Source organism: Pseudonaja textilis, chromosome 1, assembly GCF_049901715.1.
Source record: "Pseudonaja textilis isolate UNSWEBS1 chromosome 1, rPseTex1.2, whole genome shotgun sequence".
NCBI lineage: Eukaryota > Metazoa > Chordata > Lepidosauria > Squamata > Elapidae > Pseudonaja > Pseudonaja textilis.
The window spans coordinates 77886574-77904287 of record NC_141990.1 but is presented as its reverse complement, the minus strand read 5'-3'; the positions used below and the strand labels follow the sequence as shown (position 1 = coordinate 77904287).

At 37.6% G+C, this 17714-nt stretch overlaps 1 protein-coding gene and 1 long non-coding RNA gene across 2 annotated transcripts in view; one reads left to right on the top strand and one right to left on the bottom strand.

Annotated features, from left to right (window-relative positions):
- Positions 1-17714, top strand: part of LOC148127690 (uncharacterized) — a 288673-nt gene that overhangs the window by 49794 nt on the left and 221165 nt on the right. The gene's annotated exons all lie outside the window — the stretch shown is intronic.
- On the bottom strand, positions 223-12117 carry TAGAP (T cell activation RhoGTPase activating protein). Its single transcript, XM_026705253.2, has 10 exons — positions 11858-12117; positions 11174-11258; positions 11014-11067; positions 9883-9949; positions 8206-8375; positions 7137-7298; positions 6734-6843; positions 4999-5194; positions 3021-3126; positions 223-2359 (listed from the first exon to the last, which is right to left on the bottom strand). Exons 1-10 carry the CDS (start codon positions 11995-11997, stop codon positions 1122-1124), a joined length of 2328 nt encoding a protein of 775 aa, XP_026561038.2. The 5' UTR covers positions 11998-12117; the 3' UTR covers positions 223-1121.

Sequence of the window (17714 nt, the reverse complement as noted above, 5' to 3'; positions counted from 1 at the left end):
CTACCTGACTATTCTTGGGATATTGGCCTTAGCCTTCTTTGATACACTTTGAGTTAATATTAAGAGTGTCAATGGCTGGAATCACATAGCATACTAAGCATTTATTTTAATCACTTTTTCTTGAATAAGCCACAGTGCTGGATTTGGCTATTCTACTAAACCATAATCCCTGGTTAATGGTTGGGTTCACACACTCCATCTAAGTCAGACAAATAAACCACATTATGGCATTATGCAATGAGTAATTTTTATAGTTGTTTGATGAATCATAATAAACATATGTTATGTTCAGCTCCTGGAATTATGGGGAAATGTCAACCTATACAATGTTGATCTGCATGGATATTCTGTCAGGTCTCTTTAATTTTGCATTTTTTCCCCAGATGAGTTACAATAGCATCTTTCTGAAGTCCCAGACTACACAGCTGAGATTTGCCATTTCAACACATCCAAAGCGCATGAAGTTGGGGAAGACTAAAATAATTTCAAAAAGCTTTTTTATACATTCAGACTATTTCTCTTTTGTTCACTCTGGTCCGAGTGAACAAAACAGAACAAAACAGAAACTCTCGCTGTTTCTACTGCAAGAACCATTTCATAACACTGAGGTTTAGTTCAGTTGGAAATCCTTTCCAAATAGGAAGTGGTGGTGGAAGAAACTATCACTTGAGAAATGCAAAACTAGACAAAGCAGCAGAGCCAAGTCTGTTGCAAAGCACACTTTTGCTCAGTCATATGATAGAGATTGGCTCAAGATCTCTACAGCATTTCCCCTTATCTTCTGCTTCTCTGTTTCTGTTTATATTGGATCCCTGTCTAGACTACTTTCAGAAAAAGGAGAAGCCATTAATGCAGGGGTTTACTATAAGAATAAAGCTACTTGATCTATTCTATGGGTTTGTACTTTTAACATTCATGGGAATAGCCAAACCCAGATTAGGACATAATTATTTTGTACAAAATGGGCCGAAGAGCAAAACACATTACACTGGATACTAGACACAATACAATTTTATGGAAAATTGGATTTATATCTGCTTAGGCAATAATGTTTGGCAAAAGTCTTGTTTCCATGCCTGGCATAAAATGTATACATTTGTACTGAAATGAGACAATTAAGTTTAAACATAGGATTCTTTTGCATGTTGTAAGTGCTCAAAAGTTATCTGATTGTTCTGTAGCGTCACATATTCTTGCTTATTCTTTTGATATGACCCAGACATGGTCCTGAGACGGTACACTTGAGGGGTCAAAGGCAAATTTACCCGTGAATGAATTCCAATAACAAAATCCACAACTGGTGTTTTGTCCTGGGTGTCGTTCATCAAAGAGAATCTGTCATTTGCTTTGTTTGTGATCTCTTTCTTGAGCCTCAGACATTGAGATGCAGAATCCTGAGGAACCTTGGTGGGCCTCAGAGGATGAGCTCTCAAATTGTTGTGTGATGGAAATCTAACAGCAGAAAAGTGTTTGGTTGCCTCTTCGTAGGAAGGAGGCCTTCTAGGTTTATTTTGATCTAAAAATTGAAACACTTCAACTGCTGACATAAAACGGGGTCTTAGTGGAAAGCCTGAAGGTTCTGGACTGGGAACAGCCTCATGAGCTGCTTGAATGATTTGACAGGAAAGTGGTCTTTCTTTTCTGGAACCCTTTTTGAAACTGCCTTTTTGACTGTCCGTTTTGGCCAGCATCTTCTTGCGAGTTGCCACAGAAAATGACATGGAGTGCTTCTTGAGCTCTGAGACAGCTCTGTCCCTTCCATTTGAAATTTTGGCAGAGAAGGACTGTGGCCGCGTCAAGACATTGTTCTTGAAAATGGCAGGTGACGAGAGTGGTGAACTAGTGAATACAGAAGAATCCGAGATAGAGGAAGCACTGTCTAGTGAACTGGAAGAAGATGTGCTGAGTAAGGAATCACTTGATAATTCTGCAGGGAGGTTGGCTTTGATTCTGAGATCTGATGGCTTTTTGTTCCTGTAGTGACAGGAAGGATGGGATTCTTCAACTGTCTGCATTCTCATTCTCAGCTCTCTATCCTTCAGTCCCAATTCCTTCTGCAGAATAAAATTCTCCTCACTTTTGGAAAGTTTTGGAAGTTTCACACAGCCTTTCTGGCAATTCTTGGAAGACTGCAAGTCTGGTTCTGAGGACCTCCTCTCAAGTTTCTTCATCATTTTAAAATGAGCCAGGGAGAAGGCAGAAGGGATCTGGGTTCGTGGCTGTTTGGGGTACAATTCTGTACTGCTTGGTCTGCTAGTGTGGGATAAGCCACTGGGCTGAAGGTCACTGAGACTGCATTCCCCTTCAAGGTCTGTGCTGTCATAAGCAGAATCATGATGCTGTTTTGGTGATGATGTTTCTGGCGGAAAGAAAGGAAATGTTGAGACTAATGTTGGACAGAACCAGCCTTAGAAATATGTCAGTCTGCACTAAATGCTATAAAGTATGTGTACATCACGAGCAACTGAGGAATAAATGCTTCCTACCCAACATAGTGAAAAGGATTTAAAAAAAAATATTTTAAGGGTACAAAATATAGGGAAAAGATCAAGTTCCATAAAAATAATAAAGCTAAACTGAACAGTCCATAAAAATGATAAAAAAGAAAAACAAAACAAAAAGAGGAACAAGAAAATTGAACCATGTTTATATTAAACTTCAATAGTCACTGGTTTACCAAAAATAACTTAAAATGCTATATTATAATTCGATATCCACAAATTGGATCCAGTCTCTCTGATAAATCTCCCCAAAACTTTACATATATTATTTATATTTCTCTTCCCTGGTTTGAAAGGAACCTCAATGATAGGTGACTCTCTTATGAAACTCTAAGATACACTGTGGTTAACATTTAGAAATGGTTTACTGTTGTTACTGGTTGGTTGCCACTTCCTTAACAACCAGAATCAAACATGGTTAAACAGCACTTTCAATGAAATCTAAGCACATTGAGAGAAAAATGATTGGCCAGACTCTATCTTAAATATACACTTGAAAGATATACAAAATCAGGGTACCTGTCATATCCAGGGAATTATCGGTATTCCTAGACAACAGTGAGTAGATTTCTTCTCCAAATATATCCGAACAATTATTAATGAGGAATTCCACCAGTGCCTTCACCTATGCAAGCCAAACAAAGAATGTAAATTAGAAATTAAGTTGGAGTCATTTCAACATTATTAGTGGAATCTATATGTTAAGAATATTTTGATAGGAAATCCACATGTAAATTCCAGCCTTGAAGACTACTAGGAGAAAAACAACATATAGAATTCTTGTCTTTTAAATCCTGCCTTGTTTTCCAGTAAGAATAAAACACTTCTGAGATAACTCCCACTGCCATTGTTTGTTTGTTTATGTGGGCCTGTTAACCTCTTCATTTGAACCTATGGAAGCTTATCTTCCATGGGAATAACTTTTGCAATTGTGTTGTTGTGGCTTTAGCTGGTTGCATAATTCCCAATGCTTATGCCCTGATGCTAGAACTAGCTTCTTCCACAGAACCACAATTGAAAGACTCCTAATGATCGCATGTTTTAAAAACCAACCCAAAAGCTGTACTTTCCAGTCAAGAGGATCTGATGTCTGCAATCAAAATGTTGAGGAGTTTCTTAACCAGCTATTGAAGATAATTATAAATAGCTTATGAGCTCTTGGTTCAGAACTTTTGCTTTGAGTTTTGGAGAGTTATATTTCCTTGACAGCGATGTATGTTTGGGGTAAGGCAGCAAACTTGAAGCCAACCGTGGATGTGACCTGGACCATCCTCCTTTTCCCCATAAGATTGTTTACTTTCTCTTCCTCTCCTCCAGTCTTATCCAACATAAGGTTGTATGAAGATCTTGAACACACTTTGACTCTATAGAGATACCCAATTCCATTTGTTGGAGTGATTGCCTTTAAGGTGCTACCTTTGACCCAGAGAAAGCAGTCTCTAAGTGACTTCTGCCTTATGCAAATGAAGATGCAGGAAGTTGAAGGCTAGCAAAGCATCAATTCGAAGAAATACCTTGCTCTGCTTTGCTACCTTGCAATGGGACACAGCTACTTAATACCACATCAGAGAGGATAGGGACAGTAGGCACACTGGTGCGCTTATGCACTCCCCCTTACAGACCTGTTTTTTGAGGTTCTCGCGGGTATTTGTATGTGGATCTTTTGTTCGGTACTCTTCCCATTTATTCGTAATAATTATATATATATGTGTGTGTGTGTTGTGTGTGTGTGTGTAATATTATATTAATTATTTATTAGTCTCATTCATCATCTTCAGGCTTCTGTCTTCGGCTCTTGCTTCTCAGAGTGATTGAGAAGCTCTGAGAAGCAAGAGCCAAAGACAGAAGCCTGAAGATGATGAATGAGACTTCATCGAAACGCTGCTTAGGATATATTAATCTTACGCGGAGAAAAAAATAAATATAAGATCCACATATATATATATATATATATATATATATATATATATATATATATATATATATATATATATATATATATATATATATATATATATATATATATATATATAATATATATATATATATATATGCACATTTATACTTATATATTTATATGTTATGTTCATACTTATACTTATTTTCTCATACATGCTTGACAAACTAAATTAAATAATAAATAAATAAATAATTCTAGTGTGTAGGAGCTGAATTAACTAGGATGTTGCAATGTGGCCTACAGCACTGGTACCTAATCTTGCCAACTTTAGGATATATGCACCCCAACTCCCAAAATTCTGCCTGGGAAATTCTGGGAATTGAAGTCCACATGTCTTAAAGTTGCCAAGACTGGGAATTTCTGGTCTAAAGGATAGGGCCACTATTTCAAATGTGAAACTATTTCACTGTGAGTCAGGTAAATACCAAAGGGATTCATTGCCAAGCATGTTGTACTGACTGGCTTCCTTGTGGCTAGAGAAAAAACAATCAAAGATAAAAGACAAATGTAGAACAGATGGAAAGAAAACCAAGGTACCTTATCAGCCAGTTCTTTCTGGATTTCAAGTGGCAGGCTTTTGTCCCAATTTGGACTCAACATGGTTGGTCCAAAACAGATAGCGAGGTTGCTGGAATCCATTTTGTTGACTTTGGAGTTTTTGCTGATGTGTTGAAGAAGAGAAAGCACGCGTTTGAGCAAATGAAGATTCGGCTGTGGCAATTTGCTTGCAACCCTGCAAAAATGAACATAAGAAAAAAAAAAGGTCACCCTTAGATTGCAGCTTTTGATTTTTTTTTAAATATGAGCAACACTTCCTCTAAAATGTGGAAGTATTGATTTAAAGTGGTTACCCAAAATTCCCATTCAAAAGTCCCAGTCAGTGAATTCATTGTGAGTTTCTCTGTGTGGGAGATGGGCAGTTACAAAATGGTAGCTAACTAGCTAGATAGCTTGATAGCTAGCTTGATCGATCGATTGATGGAGGGATGGATGGATGATGGATGATGGATGGACTGAATAAATGCCTGGGTAGACACCAAGCAGAAATTTTCTCTTGGAAAATTATGGGGTGAAATGCTCCTAAATTTATAATTAAACATGTATGAGATATGTATAATATGCACATGTGGGTTTTTTTCATTATGTGGTATTTTGATTAATTCCTTATACTTCAGCTGAAGATATTACAAGTATTCCTTGTTTAGCGACACAATTTGGGTCTGACAGTTTGGTTGTTAAAGCAAAGCAGTTGCAAAGTAAAAGCACAACTCTGCTTATGTTCTTACTTTAATTTTCTTTTGCTGGGAAAGACGTAAATGTGAGGACTGACCGTTAAGTTACATCTTCATCACCAGCATAGCCAGAGTTAAGCACATTTTATTCCTTGCATTGTATTCTGGCATAGTTTCAAATTTGAAATGAATTGATGGCATTGTGTTGTAATGAAGTCAGTCAGATTTGATTATGGGATAATTAATATTACTGCTTTCCCCCACTCATGTTCTCGCAGCCTTTTGAAATGGAAGGAAGGGGGAAAAATGGCATTTATTGCAAAAGCCATTTAGTTTTTACTTTCCCCATTGCTAGTGTTTGCAGTGAGGATTTATTCCTCCTCCCCATTATTAATAGTTCCCCAGCTTTCAATAAAGATGAATAAGAAATGTGGAAAATAAAAAATATGGAAACCCACACATCTAGTCACAAGAAAGCATCTGAAACTGGAACAAAACACAAACCTAACCACATTTTTTGGGGGAAGAAATTCTATTGAATTGAATGAGAATGACAAGGAGTAAAAATTGCATGGAATCCTTGGGTAGCCAGGCTTACTTGACAGCAATTAGTTCCCACTGAAAATTAGTGTTATTTTAAGCAGGCACAGAGTTTCACTTCAATATAACCTTTTATTTTTGTCTCATTTCACAATAGATAGGAGATGTAGTAAAACTTTAACCTGAAGTCTATAGTCTTAGATAACATTTTCTCTGGCATCAATCAAATTTTCCAGATAAAACTTTTACCTAGCTTTGCTTCATTGATGAGATTTTAGGGAGGAGGACAGAATGAGGAAAGGAACTGGTTATGTCATTTCCCATTCATAATTCTCTTCCATAGTTTTTTGTTGCATGAGTGGGATTAAAAAGGGAATCATGTAACGCTTTAAGAGCCATCTGTCTGGAAACATCCTGGTAAGGATTTCAGAATCTGTGTCTATTTGCATTGCTTACTACAGAAAAACAAAAAAACACCCTTGGAAGAGAGGTCCACTTACTCTTTCATGGCTTCAGTTTTCTCTTGATGATTTATTTTTTCTAATGCTGTCATCCACTCATCATAAAGTTCAGTCAGCAACAATTTGTGGGGAATACTTCGGAGGAAATCCTGCAAGAAACAAACTTCAGTTAGGGTATGGTAGGCAACTGACAGCCAACATACATCTTGGAACACTTTCAATTTGGTTCATACTACAGTTTCCTGGGGCTGTGTATCCCAAAGTCAAAGACAGATCATAAAAAACCCAGCTGTCTCCTACCATTTTCCATCAGGAGGCTAACTACCTAAGATGCAGCAAGAGCGGAATTTATTTCCTAACTGCACTGGTTTTAGGAATATCTCTTCCTAACACTTGAGAAACTGGGATCTACAATAAGAAACCAAAATTAATAGAGGTATACCTTAAAAACCACAGCTAGCAGATAAACAGACTTTTTTCCTAAGGCAACGTTGTCTCCAGCATTTAATTCCTCTCTCAGCTCCTTGCGTGCCTTCTCATTGGCAGCTTTTCGAAATATCCCTTCAGAAAATGGTCCTTTCTGGAACAGTATTGTAAGGATACCCTATAACGTGAACAGGAATAAAAAGAATATCACATGTATTAAGATCCAGACAGGGAACTGAACACCACCATTCTCCTATGCTCACTATTTTAGTAGCGTGTATTTGGCAGGACAACATTCATATACATTATGATACTGACTTCCCGGGTTGGGTTACATGCAACTATTCTCTATTCTTCCTCCATTATTTTTTTTTCTCCTCATATTATTTTCCCTAGCCTTTCGTCTCTTTCCTTTTCAGCTAACCCAGACTTAAGTAGAAATTCCTTTCTCCCTGAAGAAGGCAGGATTCTTGACACAATATTATAAAACTTCAATAATATACCGTACAACTCATGATTCTGTTTCGCCTTAGAGAAAAGTTTACCTGGCATAGATTTGAATTATTTTAAAGAACGTGTAATCGTAATTCAACGTCTTCTATATAGGACTAGCAGGAAGAAGAAAATCCTCATATTGCTTAGGTTAGGGCAGGGGTGTCAAACTTAATTTCATTGAGGGCTGTATCAGGACTATGTTTGACCTTAGGTGGCCGGGGTGGGCATAGCCAGGGTGGGTATGGCCAGATTGACATCACTCGTGTCAGGGGCACCTGTGGCCTGAGCGCTCTACCAGTAAAAACAGAGCCCCCGAGCTCTGTTTTTGCTGTCAGAGGGCTGCAGGAGGCCATCACAGCCAAAAATGGAACTTGTGAGGACTGTCTTCCTGAGTTCCGTTTTTGCTGGTGGAGGCACTGCAGGCCAGATCTTCTAGGGCAGCCCCATTTGGGCCAGATCTAAGCACCCCGTGGCCAGATCTAGCCCACAGGCCTTGAGTTAGACACCCCTGGGTTAGGGATTATATTATACAGCCAAAGCACAAAGCACAATTCATACATGAGGAATACATTACCCTACTGCTTATTTACCTGTATAGATTTGGGCAGCGTATCTTCAGCACCATAAACAAGAGACAGAGGAAGACCAAACAAAGGTGATTTCAACACAGATTCTATATGTCCCCGACTTTCTGATTCATGGGTAGATCGTCTGAACGTAAATGGCAAAGATATCACATTCTTTCTTTTCCTGTGACGATCTGTTGAACAACAAAAGAATAGGAATAATGTGCAACAAATAAGTGACATTAGCACTAGATGCATGAATATAGGATTATAGAATTATATGAATCAGCTGTTGGCAACAAAATGATTTTCAGATGTTTTAAACCACAGGTGTCAAACTCCCTGCATCACATTGCCATCACATGATGTTTTGCGACATTTCCTCCCTTCACATAGCTGGGGTGGACGTAGCCTGCACATGATGCATCCAGCCCACAGGCTGCCAGTTTGACACCCCTGCTTTAGACTATAGCTCCTACTCTGATCAATTGCCACTCTGGCTAGGCATGGATTGGGGATATTGAGCTTTGTAGTCTATTGCAGATTGGGGAAAGTTACTATAGTTGTACAGGTAGTCTTCAACGTATCACCAAAATTGAACTGAAAATTTCTGTGGCTAAGTGAAACATTTGTTAATTGAGTTTTGTCCCATTTTATGATCTTTCTTGTCACATTTGGCAAGTAAATCCCTGTAGTTATTCACATTCTTTTTAAGGGAATCTGACTTCCCCATTAACTTTGCTTGTCAGAAGTTTACAAAAGGTGATCACATGACCTTGAGACACTGCAACTGTCATACATATGAGTCAGTTGCTAAGCATTTCAATTTAATCACCTGACAATGGGATGGTGCAATGGTTGTAAGTATGAAAAATGATCTTAAGGCACTTTTTTCAGTGCTGTTGTAATTTTGAATGACCACTAAGTGAGCTGTTGTAAGTCAAGGATTACCTGTACTCCTTATCAGCATCCAGCAATGCAAGAAGGAACAATGAGATCGATTGAATTTAAATAAATGCAGTTTGCAAAACTTTAGTAGTAGCAAAAGGGCCAGCCCAGTTGTTCTTGGTGTCAGAGGTGAAAATTGGTTTCTTGTCGAAAGTGATTGAGAACATTCAACGTAGTAAACATATCACATTTGAACAGATCACAAACCTAACTTAATTAAAATGGCACTTAACTCTGTTCTACTATCAGGCCAGCTATAAACTCTCTACTTCCACCGTTGTTCTTGCTGGAATCATGCAGTCCGTATCACTTGCATATTAAAATTTTATGCACAATTCCCTTCCTAAGGAAATCAGTCTCTATTTCAACCATCACTGGTAGCAATTAAATATGTAGTTAGCCTGCCATCCTATGGTTTGTTTTAGAACAGCCGACTGGTCGACCATATAGTTTACAGCTGTAGACCTTTTATATTGTCACCAGGGGGCAGTTTAGAGTTATAATTTATGATTTAAACCTGAGAACCCACCAGCCTATGGTTACTACATAAAAATGTGGCCATTCTCAGTGTCAGAAAAGAGTGGGCAATTATCCATTTCCTAGACCAAAAGAGAGCTTGAGTTTCATTCTGTCACTTCCTGAACCTTTCAAAAGGGCAGAATAAATGCCCTTCACTTGTAGAGAACAAAGTTCAAGGTACATTGGGCTTAGAAGAATTCCACCGTTCATGTTTAAGAAAGGTTGCACACATACCAATCAGCTGACATGGCTCATCTTCATTATCACATGTCATGGAGAGGTGACGTTTTTTCAGATCCTCCTAAAATTTAACAAGTCAGTAAAAATGATTAGTTCATCATGATCATAGAGTCAAATAAAGCTGTAATGCATCACGTCGCTCAGTTCCTCAAAACAAAGAGACAAAACCCACACTCTCTTGTTTCAGGAAAGGATGCATTCAATTGCAACATTGAATTGCATTCAGCAAAAAGTATGAAAACTGTTCACGGCTGTCCCCTTTGGTTAAAGGAATCTTTAGTGAGCTCTGCAAATAACATAGATCCAAAACACGATCACAAGCAAAACACGGTTGGTTTCACACCATTGGCCATGGTTACTATTGACATCAGTAGGTCTTTTATTATTTGGGACTAACTAAACTTCTATTGATATCAATGAATTCCTTCTAAGTTTGAGTGAATAATGAAGGCCTGCAGGGAAAGGTGAAGAAAATTAAACAGATATACAGTTCAGACAGGAACTAACGTGTGATAGAGAGGATTGCAGTCAGGAATTTCCCAGGGCAAATGTGAGCTGTTTTATGTGAACTGGTCTTTGGATGTCAGCCATACATCCAAGTAAGGCTATAAAGGGATTGCCAACTGCACTGGAAACAGGCTCACTGAAATTAATAGGTTTTTGGAAGTAACAGGTGTTTAGCATTTGGACATTATAATCCAGGACTCTGTCATGAGCACAAATCTCGTCTCTTTGGCTTGAACTGTAGCAGGGAGTGTAACTCACTCATTCACATCTAAACAGATTTCCTAAAATTGCTAATGAGCATGGATGGCAGTTCAGGAGTTTTCATTTCATTCAGCTTGATTTGAATTCAGTAACTACTGTATAAAGGTACAAGCAAAGGATCCAAGTGTACTATGATAAAATATTGACTAGAAATACAGTGCTATTAAAAATAACTCCCCTCCTCAAGCTAAAGCTTAGCAGGATTAACTGACCATGGCTTTACAAAAGCGTAGGATGTGTTGAACAATTCTGAGTTTACTCAGAAGTAAGTCTTATGGAGTCCCATAAGAAGTAAAGTACACTTACAATCACAAACACTAATACATAGAAACAGCAAAGGGCTTTATGTGTATTTACCTCTGACGAGTGTGCAGTTAAAGCCTCCATCTCTTTTGAACTTAAACTTTTGGGCTGTAAAATAAAACAAAGGAAAAATATAATCAGAAACCATCTAGTTTCAGCAGCACTAATTTGCAACACTTCTAGAGAGAAGAATATGAAGAGAAAAGGCACTCACTGCATTGCAACTGCTTAGCACCTTCATCAGTAACCAAACTGTTACAGCTTTAATGAACTTGCTTGCCTGGATTTCTCTTGTTTGCCTATTTCAGAAGACAAAAATGATATTAGAAATCTCTGCTAAAGCACACAACTGTACTTTTTTTCCATTGCAAAATTAAATTCGATACAGACAAAGCAATTTAAGGCAGAAGTGCGGCCTAAGTAATTCATTTTTTTCTATTCATTGTTTCTGATTTCTGAAGGAAAAAAGAAAAACACACGTCCAAAACAAGCTTGACTACTCTATAGACAACATATCCACTCTCTGGAGAAAAAAAAAAAAATAACTTGCTGAAATAAATCCGAATGAACAAGTCCTACAGATAGCCCTTCACAGGACAGTGTTACAGCAGCTGTGAAAACCACTTGTTAATCACATGATAAGTCAAACAAACATTCTACAGTTTGAATCAGCAAGGGAAGACATGAATAATTCACTAAAAAAAACCCAAGTCATACAGTATATGTTAGGAATTTATCAGCCGGTCAAGCCTTGTCCCGGAGTTCATTATGAACAAGCATTTTGTCAGCAGTACAATGGAGCTAAGCTGGCAAGAGGGTTGGGGCTGAAGGCGATCTTCTTTCTGATTCAAAGCCCCAAAGTAGAAATCAAATCCATATGCTTCTCTTACAAACTTACCAGGAAAGGGTCTCTGGCTGAGTTTTTTTCACCTTACACGAACTGCAGAGGAGGAAAGCAACATAACTGCTTGGCTGTAACTGTTGTAACTCACGGGAGAACGCTGAGGATTCAACCACTCCGCTCCACATGTGCTGCATTCGGAATTGACTGCTGGTGGTTGTAGTTGAGGAGGCAGGTGGAAAGCCACAACGTCAGAACAACAGGAAAAAGCATCACAGTCAGAGGGCAGAGCTAAGCGAAGCATTCACTGGAAGATGCTTGCTAGCTCATGGGTTTCCTCTTCCTTTTAGGGCAGCTGAAGCAACTGTTGTAAGAGAAAAAATTTTCCCACTTCTTACAAAAAAAAAAAAAAAAAAGTCCAGCGTGGCCACTGACAGAAACGTGATGGAACAAATGAGGTGTGTCGCAGGCTGAAGTTCCAAATTACAAGGAGAATCGGGTGGGATGTGTGAAAAACTCTAGTGCTGTTAAGTTTAAGAGGGCCTACACAATTGTAAAGGGCAACTAACACGTCCAGACAGAAAATTCTTATCAGAAGAGAATATCTTTTATGTACAATTTGCCTGAAGATATCAAATCTAACCACATGTAAACCTCAGTGGCTTTAAAAGTACAAGTTTAAATCCTCAACTAATCTTTTGAAAAGTACCCATCTTGTGCACGGAGAGGTGTCAAACAAATACATCACATTCCTTTTCTCAAATTTTATTTTATCATTTTATTGTTTTGATTATTTTTTCACTTTGGGGGATGGCATTGAAAGAAAATAGTGGTATCGTATAATGATCAGATTCTTTGTTACGTTTACTCCAGTATGTACAGTATATGTCTAAAGATTGATGCTTCCCCTCACTCCCTCTCTCTCTCTTTCTCCCTTTCCCTTTCTCCCTGGGTGTGTGTGTGTGTGTGTGTGTGTGTGTGTGTGTAGGTGTATGTATGTGAGTGCATGTATGTGAAAAAAATAGGAGCAATTTTTACATACTGTAGGTGATTTTCCAGAATGGTCCTTTGTCCTCAGAAGATTTGTGCATCACAGACTTGAATATTCTGAGCTATGCATCCTTAAAGTAAACATTAAAAAAATCCCCAAGTGTCCCACATGTAGATCTACTCTCCAACTATGCAAAGCGACCAGTTCACTGTTTTAAAAAGAAATGACAGATTAGGAAATGACCCCTCTTTCAAGTCCCATAAAGTGTAACAGAAACCCACCAAACTAGCGGAGCAGCTGGTGGGAGGCAGACGATACCAAGGGAATGAGCGGTAGGCGGAAAATAAAAATGGAAAGAAACAATGGGCTTGCGGCAGCTGCTGGAGGTGGGTATGCATTTTGTAAAGACACGGGAGTTGCTAAGCTGATTTTGCATCTCATAGTGACAGATGGCTCACACAGAGAGGCTTGGAGCCTTCCTTCAGCTGCTCAGAGTTTGGGATTCTCTCTGTTTGAAGACCAAGAGAACTTCAGAAGCCAGTGTGTATATGTGTGTGTGTGTGTGTGTGTGTGTGTGTGTGTAGGCTTGGCATGTTCTTCGTAAACTAGGCAATCTCTGATTCCAGAGATTTGGGGAAATGAGATGATTTGAAGAAAAAGGACATGATAATCAAGCAGCCTCTTGGTGTGTCCCCAGTTTCTATAATTAAGAAAGGGGGTTTTCTTTCTTTTTCAGGCTAATATATTTGCACAAGTGGGATGTAGCTTGGATAAATGTTCACTGAGAAAACTCCCTGATTTTTTTTATTGCCAAATTCATTAGATACTTTGACTCCTGAAATGGGAACCTCTTGGCGTTTGTTCAGAGATGCCACTACCTGCTTTAAAAAAAAAAAAATTATTAGTTTTTAAAAACAAACATAAACAAACAAAACATAAAAACATCAAACTATCTTCCATATGCGTACATACAGTGTGCCAGTTGGTTTACAGATTGTTTTGTGCTTCCATTTCGTAGTCTTCAATTACAATTACATTGCATATAATCTCATATTTTCAATCAAAAATTTAGTACCTTGGTATCATTATTAATCAATCATTTGACTATACTTTAATTCATTCATGTTTTACAGGATAATCATAATTTACTTAGTTTATTTTATAACAGTTCATATTATCACCCCAAATCTATCCTAAAATCATTTTGTAGCTATAATAAGAAAGAAGTGCATCTTTATATATTTATTATTTTCTAAAAGTCTACATATTTCATTACTGTATTTTATTATCTAACCATTGATAGAAAAGATCCCAAATTTTATAAAATTGTTTATCTTCTTGTGATGGTATTTTCTCATTTTTCCAGTTTTTAGCAAATACAATCCTAGCCACTGTCAACACGTTTACAATCAGATATTTCAAGTCTTTACTATATATTTCAGGTAAAATTCCCAATAAAAATATCTCTGGTTTCAAATCTATATATTTTTTTGTCATTTTTTCCAACCACATGTGGATTTTAGTCCAGTATTTTTTAGCATCCGCACAAGTCCACCACATATGGTAATATGAGCCAGGTGTCTGATGACATTTCCATTTCAGATTTATTCTTGAGCATTCTTGCTATTCTTGTCGGGGGAAAATGCCACCTGTAAAACATCTTATACAAATTTTCTTTATATGCTGTTGACATTGTCATTTTATAATTTTGAGACCACAATTTTTGCCATTTCTCTAAATCAATCCCATATCCAAAATTCTTCCCCCAAGCAATCATAGTTTTTTTAAGTTGTTCCTCTTCTAATTTAATTTCTAATAAATATCCATACAGTTTTTTAATCACCTTTTCATCAGTACCTGTCAAAATCTTATCTAAATCAGTCAATTTATCATAGAAACCTTCCATTTTAGAATCTTTATCATACCTTGAATGTATTTGCGCATATGAAAACCAATTTATCTTTATACCTTGTTCCTCTAGTTTTTGTATAGATTTGAGTTCCCCCTTTTCATTCAATATTTCACCCTATCTAACTGTTTGTTCCTTTTTGTATATTATAGGATAAGAAAATGCTTCAATAGTCGATAACCAGACTGGAATTTTCAAATAACATTGTCTTTTAATCTTCTCCCACTTTAACCACAGAGACTCCCGTATGTAATGTCTTCTAAAATACCCCTGTGTTTTAGTTCCTTTGTACCATAAAAAAGCATGCCACCCCAACAACAGATCATGTCCTTCTAATCTCAACAATCTAGTAGTGTTATCCATTCCTTAACCCACATCAGATTTGTAGCTTCATAGTACAACTCCCAATTAGGCAAACTAAATCCTCCTCTAATTCTAGCATCCTGCAAAAGTTTTAACTTTATTCTCGCTTTCTTACCTTGCCATATATATTTCAACACAATTTTATTTAGATCTTCAAAGTAATCTTTTCCAAGCCTAATTGGAATTGTTTGAAACAAATATAAAATTCTGGGTAATATATTCATCTTGATTGTTGAAATTCTCCCTATTAGTGATAGTTGTAAATTTTCCCATTTCGCCAGATCTAGTGCTATCTGCTGTTTAAGTTTGATATAATTATTCTCTTTTAATGTACTACATCTTGCTGTCAAATATGTCCCCAAGTACTTGATCTTATTCGTGACCTGAATTTTCAATAGGTCTGCCAGTTCTTCCTTTTCTCTTAATAGCATATTCTTTGTCAAGATCTTTGTCTTATCTTTATTTATTTTCAAACCAGCCACCTTTCCATATGTCTCTATCTTTTCTATCAATTTTGATGCTGTTTCTAAAGGGTCTTCTAAGATAAAAACCAAATCATCTGCAAATGCTTGCAGCTTAAATTCTTCCTTTTTGATTTTCATTCCTTTTATATTCTTTTCATCTCTAATATTTCTGTTTAGCACTTCCAAAGTTAACACAAACAACAAAGGTGGGCACCCTTGTCTTGTTAGTGGGCATCCTTGTTTTGTTCCTTTTCTTATATCAATAGAATCTGTCAGTTCTCCCTCTATCATTACCTTTGCCGTTTGCTTATAGTATATAGCTTCTATTGCTTGAATAAATTTTCTAGCAAAACCCATCTGTTCCAACAGTAATAACATGAATTTCCAATTCACATTATCAAATGCCTTCTGTGCATCTAGAAATATCAGAACCATTTGTTTTTCAGGATGTGCCTCCTAGTACTCCAAGGTGTCCAAGATTACTCTCATATTGTCTTTAATTTGTCTCTTTGGCAGAAATCCATTTTGATCAGGATGGATAAAATTATTTAAATATTTCTAAGTCTTTCTGCCAATATTGAAGCAAAAATTTTATAATCTGCATTTAGTAGAGAAATGGGTCTATAGTTCTTAATTTGTAATGGGTCTGCCTCCTCTTTTGGAATAAGTGTAATATAGGAGTCTCAGTTCTTTCTTTTTCAGCTTTGTCTGGTCACAGGGAAATATTTTCAAGCCTCTAGTTGGCAGTGTTACAAAGTTTATTTGCTCTCCCCCTTTTCTGAGCAAGATATAATAAGAATTAATAAAAAAAAAGAAAAAGATATTTTTTTAAAAAAGAAATAACTAAAGGGAGCCCCTAGCCTAAAATATTACAAAATCAAAAAGGAGAAAAAAAATTAGATGTAAATGAAAAAACCAGTCCAGTTTCAAAATACAAGATCGTGTATAGAAAATCCAGCAATAAGAAAAAAAAAACATTACTTTGACATTCCTGTTTAAAATCGCCGCTTAATCACTTCTGACAAAACTTTTACAGATTCTTTCTTTTCCTTAGGGTGTCCTTTCAGATCTTAGAATAAAAAAAAAGTTCTCACCAAACCGGCACACTCTCTCTTTCTGTTCTCTTCCATTTCGGAGCTGTCCCAACTTCAGCAGCTTTAATGGCTGCCTCTTTGCCGCTGGCAAGAAGAGCTTCTCCTGGATCTACCAGGGACTTTGCAGTATCCCTGGGATCGACAGGATGCGCTTTTCACTTTCACCATCTCTTCAGGACGGTTTAGATCCAATAGGACCATCCAGGAGCAAAGATATCGGCAGTGATCTCAGATCTCCAAGATCGCATGCCGTATCATCGCGACGCCAGCTCCGCCCTCCGTCTATCTGCTTTTTTTTTTTTTATAATCCAGTACAAACTAGCATATTGTCCAGTTATTTCTTGATAGTTCAAGGATTAATCATGCCTGACCCTGTTTAGTGTCTGAGCCTGGCTTCTAAGATTAGTCAGATACTATGTAAAATATTGCAAATAAATCTTTAATCTCACCTTTTGTGAGTCTTGCCCCCACTCCGAACCTGCATATCTGAAATGTGCAGCCAGAAATGTGTGATGACCCAGGGTGGGATACAAAATAAACACAGTCACAAAAAACAGGTGAAACCTCTTTTATTCCTTCACTTTGCTTCCAAATATACTTGAGTGGAGACAAAAAACTCCCATACAAGCAGTTACAAGAAGGAGGAAATGCCGTTTAAATTATAAAGAGTAAAAAAACAACACAAACCAGGTAAGATAAGGGCTGGAGGACATCCACAGATAACAGAACACACACTGGGAAGGACACCAAACTCAGAGAGGAACCATAAACTAGAAGTACAGTATTTCCATGCTTTGTTTCCAGCACTCACCAGTACACATGTCCGTGCTCTTATCCAGTTGTCACAGCTGCAGCCCATGAAGAGGACCAAGGCCCTCTCCTCTCGAGTAGACCATGTCTATCCCTGCATGCCCTAGGATGGAGAGGGGATGGGCCTGGGTCCTCCTCTGACTGCCCTTCCCTAGCCTCCTCCACAACCTCTGGGGCCACACTTCCATTCCCTGTTGGCTGTTCATCCTCTCTCTCTGGGTCAGTCTCTACCTGACAAAGAGGCATGACAAAATGCATCAGTGGAACACCCCTTGAATCATAG